We start from the raw sequence: 6895 nt of genomic DNA, 5'->3' as shown, positions 1-6895 counted from the left end.
ACTCTAAAGAGAGTAGGCTAGTAATGGTACTGTGGTTGTTTCATACACATATGAGTCAGTCACTCAGCTGTGTCCAACTCTTTGCGACCCCACGGACTGTACCTGCCAGGTTCCTATGTTTCTGGAATTCTCAAAGCAAGAACACTGGAGTGGGTTGCCGATTTCCTCCTCCAGGGGATCTTCCTGACACAGGGACTGAACCCATGTCTCCTGTGTCTCCTGCACTGCAGGAGGATTCTTTACCTGTCATTCTATGTGGGAAGCCATTTCACACCTTACTAAAAATATTTCTGATTTCTGTCCTTCAAGTGGTGTTCACAAGTGATCTGTTTTTCCATATCACATCCTTCCCTATAATTAAATTTCTAGAATTACAGACAAAGGAGAGCTAACATTCACTTACATCTTTAGCATAAGGAGTCAGAAAAATATTATGAATTCACAAGTCCAAACAGTTTTGAAATCAAGAGGACAGCACCAGGTACTAGAAGGATCATAGATTTGGGGACTCTCACCCAAACTTATCAAGTGCCAGTGGCAAACCCTGAAGCGATAGCTTCTTCTCTCTGTGGCTGCTCATCTGTAACATGAGCATAATGAGCTTGTTTGTAGTTCTTTTCTTTGGAAAATATTTTTTTAAAAGCCAGCTTTTTTATTTTTGCATCTTATACTTATTTCTTCTGTGGTGTGAGCTTTCAAAACCATGTTGACTTTCCAGTTTCCATTGTAGAATGTTTTTCTTTTCTGCAAAATCAAAGGAGTAATTCCTTGAAGCCACAGAAAATAATCTTTTTTGAAACAAAGGGAAAAATGATAGAGGCACTGGATCCACTGATCTGAAGATGAAACAACGACCAGGCTACCTAGGTGAGAAGTGTCTGTTGACAGGGAGGGCCTGAGTCAGGTAACACTGCTCCCTGTGGGTCCCAGTTTTATCTTTCCCGTCGATGAGTATAATAGGAAAATACTTGTAGTGTTCAATGATGGCTTCCACCGAGTCAAACTTCTGAAACACAGAAGAGAAAGTTAGTGAAAATTTAGGACCTTTGTGTGTGTAGGTTAAAGTATAGCCTCAGATGCTTTGTTTTACTTAGGAAAGAGGGTAACTCATTTGACTTTTTTTTTTTTTTTTTTTTAGATTGTAAAGGTATATCAGGAAGTGATTTAAAAAAAATTATTGGAGTATAGTTGATTTAGAATATAGTTGATTGGAGTATAGTAGATAAAGATCTTGATGCTGGGAAAGATTGAAAGCAAAAGGAGATGGGGGCAACAGAGGATGAAATGGCTAGATATTATCTCTAACTCAATGGACATGAATCTGAGCAAACTCCAGGAGACACGGGAGGACAGAGGAGACTGGCGTCCTCTAGTCCGTGGGGTTGCACAGAGTCAGACATGACTGAGCGACTGAATAATAACAATGATAGCAACAAATAGTTGATTTACAATGCTGTGTTAGCTTCAGGCATGCATCAAAGTGAATCAGTTATATGTATACATATATCCATCATCCATTCTTTTAGATTATTTTCCCATATAGGTCATTACAGAGGATTGAGTCGAGTTCCCTGTGTGCTACAGTACATTTTTATTACTTATGTATTTTATATATAGTAGTGTGTATATGTCAGCTCCAGTCTCCCAGTTTATCCCTCCCCTCTCACATTTTCCCCCTGAAGAAAGTAGTTTTTTTTTTTTTTTTTTTTTTAAAGGATGTGGCAAAGAAGCTCTTGATCTGCCTGATAAAAGGAAAGATTAAGATAAGGAGGGTGACCAGAAGTGAGCCCTCCACAGTTCTTGAAGCTTCCCAGCCATGTACTGTTTGCCAGAATCAGGTCACACTGGTCAGTTTCCACTCTGTCGTCATGTGTTCCTACGATAAGCAGTTCAGATGGGTTAATTACACTGCAGTCAGCCATGGAGACTCCCTGGGGCCTCCCTTACCTGTCCCCCAACTGTGACAAATTAAAATGTGGACGATCAAGTCTTGACCTCACTTTGTAAATTGATGGGAACATCTGCGGTGAAGCCTCTCTCCTGTACATCCCTCTTGTTCTGACTCATTCTAGACTAATCAGGAAGAATACTGATGACCACAGGGCTTGGCCTGGTAGTTCTTGGCCAATTTAGTGTTCTTACCTGGATTTCTTATGCAATAAACAGGTAACAGCAGAATGTTACACTTTTACGTTTTCCAGAGATGTACAGATAAAGTGATGGGGTGACTTAATGGAAGGGAAGGTGGTTTCAAATATAGAGGAATCAAGAAGTGCTTTGTGGAAGATACAGACTTGAGATGGGCTATACAGTGTGGGTGAGTTCAGTGGACAAGGTGGATTTAAAGACACTCAGAGCAGAGGAGATGCGTGTGCAAAGACAGGTGTTGAGCACGTGTGAACACAGACAGGAATTCCTGCCTTTTGTAACTTTTTGTGAAGTGAGCAGGGCAGGAATGGGCCTTCCCTGAAGAGCCAAGGAAGCCAGCTCAGAGTGGGGAGCGACTTGCTCAGAGGTCACACAGTTGGGGGCAGGACCAGGAATGCAAACTGGTTTTTCTGGATGTGTATCAGCTTCTTCCCTGATGCAACTTTGCCTGTGGCCTGGGAACCCAGTGTTCCAACAGAGCTGGGTCCAGACGGTGCCATGTGAAGGAGGGAGCTGTGTTGGGGACGGCTTTGATTCTCTTGGGCTTCCGTGGTGGCTCAGATGGCAAAGGATCTGCCTGCAATTTGGGAGACCCAGTTTCGATCCCTGTGTTGGGAAGATCTTCTGAAAAAAGGAATGGCTAAGCGACTCACGCTTTTGATTCTCTGTAGTTTTGTGCATCCTCCCTCTGCTCCGCATAGGAATGTTTGCAGGCCTGAGGGACATTCAAGAGGGAATGAGATTGTCAAGGTCTCTGTCCTCATGGAGACTCATGCATTGCATTCAGGTGGTGGCAGATGGAAAAGAATTCCCTCTCCAAATAGATCATTTCATGTAGGGATAAAGTGCTGTGGAAATAATCTCCAGACTTGAATTTTTGTCAACATTACAAATCCATTACTTACATTCAAATTTTGTTGGGGATTGGTATAGACATCTAGTATTTTGGTTCCATATTATAAGAATATCTTGGTGTGAATACATTCTTATATCTTACATGTATTTATAGAGATAATCTATTCCCCTATTTTGGCTCTTTTTTCTCTGGAATTAATCTTTAGAGGGAAAAATGCCTGCTTTGTAATCTATTTTCTCTAGGATAGTCCCCAAATAATGAATTCAATACTTATTATTTATAATCTACTACATGGATGGTATTTGATATGAAATTGTAATTTTAACAAGTAGTAGGAAGCAAGCTGGGCAGGCGTAATAAGTTATTCTGTCATATTTTATTACTGACTTCCAGAGATAGGCCAACAGCTGCTATATTACTCTAAAGATAGTTTTTAGAAAGATTATAATTAAGCGCTTAAAACTTTTATATTAAATTCCCTTTTTCAGGAGGACAGTAAATACCATCCTAACATTAGATATTAAAATTTGTTTAAACCTTTTGCAATTGCCCTAAATACCAACCATAGGCAATGTTTCTCTGCCAGAAAGTTTAACCATTCTGTTTGGATCCACACATGGGAATAGTAGAAGAAAAGAGAGAAAGAGGAAGAGACAGAGAGACCTAAAGAGAGAACGAAGAGAAACAGACCTGAGATGTGAAAAATCAACTCATTGATTAATTACTTCTGTTTCTTAGTCTTTAAACTTTATCAGGTAAACGTCTATCATAACTTTCAGCAATTTATCACAAGCATTTGCAGGACAAGGAAAGGTCTGATTGAGATCGCTTCTTTTTACCAGACTCCACAGAAATGTTGACAGAGGTGAGCTCTAAAACTCGGCAGCGAGTAGAGGTCTGCGGGATGTTAACAAGTCGGTACCTCACTGGCTGGTCCAGGGCCACTGTTCTATCAGGTGTTAAATGTTTCACATCTTAGCCCTGCTTGGGTGTAGGCATTGATGAGTACAGATGAACAGAGTATTCCCCTGCATGGTAGAGACCCGCCTTCCTCTGCTGTCTGTCCCCAGAGTGAAGCATCAGATCTAGCATAACGTAAGCATAAGATGAAGGTGTGGACCAACACTGAACAAATGAGAGATGTGGACTGAAAAGTGGCCTCCACGGGATATCCTGTGTGCTAGTTCCTGGAATCTGTGAATATTTCTAAGCAAAAGAGTATTACTTTGCATGACAAAAGTTGGGACTATGTCAAGGATCTTGAGAGGGAGGTCTTTAAAAAAAAAAAATTAATTAGTTTTGGCTTTCCTAGGTCTGCATTGCTGCACGCAGCCTTTCTCGAGTTGTGGTGAGTGGGGCCGCTCTCTAGGTGCCCTGTGCTGGCTTCTCTTTGCAGTGGCTTCTTTTGTTGTGAGCATGGGGTCTGGGGACGTGGGCTTTAATAGTTGCAACTCTTGAGCTTAGTTTCCCCTCGGCATGGAGAATCTTCCCGGACCAGGGATTGAACCCATGTCCCCTGCATTGGCAGGAGGATATTTAACCACTGGACCACCAGGGAAGTCCTGAGAGGAAGACCTCGAGAGAGGAGGTCAACCTAGGTTATCCCTCAAAGCGATCACTCGTATTCCCATAAGATGGAAACAGGGGATGAGTCACTTGGAGAAGACGAGGAGACAACATGATATCAGAGGCAGCGATCAGAGTGATTGTGGCCACCAGCCAAGGAAGCCAAGGTTTGCTGACAACCGCCAAAAGCTGGAAGAGGCAGAAAGGATCTTCCCCCAGGGCCTCCCGAAGAAGTGTAACCTACCAATACCTTGGTTGCAGAATTCTAGACTCTGGAACTTCCAAAGAATCCATGTTTGTTGTTTTATGCTATCAATTTTGTGGTCTTTTGTTACAGCAGTCACAGGAAGCTCTGGGTGCTCCCTAAATCTAAATTCAGACATGAATTTCTAGCCACATGGCTAACAGAATGACCCAGCTTTATAATATGCTGCAACTTGGACCTTCCTAGGCTCATTCTTTGCAGGCCTGTGTGGATTCGCTCACCTTCTGTGCTTGTGACAGGTGTTGACACGCCGTGCCTTCCCAGGGGACCAGACCAGGCTGCTGCAACTCTTCTGGCCCTTTGTGAGCTTTCCATTCAAACCCAGGGCATACAGACCCAGTGAAAGGACTTTAGGGAATCATTTAAGGTGGAAGTGGTACTTACTAACCACCTGCCTCCCTCTGTGTGTCTAGAATCCTGTTTACATCATCTCATCTTCCTTTCAAAATAGCTCCCGTGTTAGAGGTGTTCCTGCACTGTATGCACAGTTAAATTCTAAAGTTTGCAAAACAGCCAACAAGCCACAGGAAATCAAAATGATCCTTGAAAACCCTGTGCCTCATTACGGTTCTCCTGCAGAGTCAGCTGAGATGCTACTTTATTCAAGCACTGGATAAAATAGCTAGTAACTGATTTTCATTGAGCAAAGCCTTGCTGCAGGAAGTTCTTTCATCTTTTCTTAGCAACGGGAGATTCTTCCTCCTAAAGGCAAAGGGCTCAAACAGAACGATGAAAAGTGTGGTAGCACTGAGAGCCATCTAGGTCATCCCCCTCTACACCAGGGCATAGCTCAGTCAGAAGAGAGGCAGGAAGAATCGCCCGTAAATTGTGATTCTTCACCCAGTGTCTGGCTCACACTAAGCTCCAGGTAGGTGTTAACTGATTTTCAACTGAAGTTCTAGGTTATTTTCAAATGGATTTGGGATCATTTGCATTTGTTATGATGCTGTCTGAGGCTATGTGAGAAAGGCAATATTTTTGCAGACTATATTGAACCCCAGCTGTGTCTGTGGGCCCTGGTTCCCAGGTGGTTCAGTGGTAAAGAATCTGCCTGCCAAATGCAGGAGATATGGATTTGATCCCTGGGTGGGGAAGATCCCCTGGAGAAGGAAGTGGCAACACACTCCAATATTCTTGCCTGGAAAATCCCTTGGATGGAGGAGCCTGAAGGGCTACAGTCCATGGGGTTGAAAAGAGTAGGACAGTGACTGTGTGATTTAGTACGGTTGCATGCACATGTCTGTGGGCCAGTGACTTCACATTTCTGTGCCTCAGTTTCACTGTCGGCTAGATGGTGATATTGATAGCACCTACCTTAAGGGTTGCTATGAGGATCAAATCAATCAAGTTAATTAATAATCATTAACTGCACAGTATAGTGTCTGTGCGTAATAAATGATGTAAGTGTGAAATAAACATGAAAAGGAGACTCTTGCATGGGAGATGCACGAGAGGAGAAACTTCCATAATAACACAAAAAGAGTCCTCTTAAGCATTTGCATTTTTTTAGGTTATACAAATGAAAATTTATATAAATTGGGAAAAAAAATCTCAAAATATAAGATTTTAGGCCTAAAAGTACTACAAGTATCATAAAAATCTGGGAAAATGATATGCTGATTTTATTTAATTATTTTTCATTAAAGTATTGTTGATTTACAATGTTTCAAGTATACAGAAAAGTGAGTCAGTTATACTGGCTTGGCCAAAAATTTCATTTGGGTTTTTCAAAAACCAATGCATTTGGATTCTTAAGGCTCCTTGATGGCGATAATTAGAGCAGTTCATCTGGAAGCTGATGGTCTAATCCTAGGGTGGTCAGGATGACAACTCTTTACCTGCTGAGGCCGGCCGTGGACTGGCTGGCAACCTGCTTCTACACTCTTAGGAAGTTATCGTAGGGCCATTGTTTCCTCTTTCACAGGCAGACCAAGGTATAGCTTGGAAAAAGCTGTAAACTCTTTAGAGCTTGGTTTCCTCACTGGTAAAAGGGATTCAATAATGCATCCTTTCCAGAGTGTTTTCAAAGGCGAGAGCAAATGAAAACAGCAGCTCAAAGA

General features: G+C 42.1%; 1 protein-coding gene across 1 annotated transcript in view; it reads right to left on the bottom strand.

Annotated features, from left to right (window-relative positions):
* Positions 1 to 859: 859 nt before the first annotated feature.
* Positions 860 to 6895, bottom strand: part of CLNK (cytokine dependent hematopoietic cell linker) — a 112058-nt gene continuing 106022 nt past the window's right edge. Inside the window, exon 18 of the mRNA XM_065914115.1 lies at positions 860 to 1006. Within this exon, the coding sequence (XP_065770187.1) occupies positions 860 to 1006 (147 nt within the window). The remainder of the gene's footprint in view (positions 1007 to 6895) is intronic.

Source organism: Muntiacus reevesi, chromosome 22 (genome assembly GCF_963930625.1).
Source record: "Muntiacus reevesi chromosome 22, mMunRee1.1, whole genome shotgun sequence".
In the NCBI taxonomy this organism is placed as follows: Eukaryota; Metazoa; Chordata; class Mammalia; order Artiodactyla; family Cervidae; genus Muntiacus; species Muntiacus reevesi.
The sequence above is the reverse complement of the archived record's forward strand: the minus strand, read 5'-3'. Positions and strand labels throughout refer to the sequence as shown.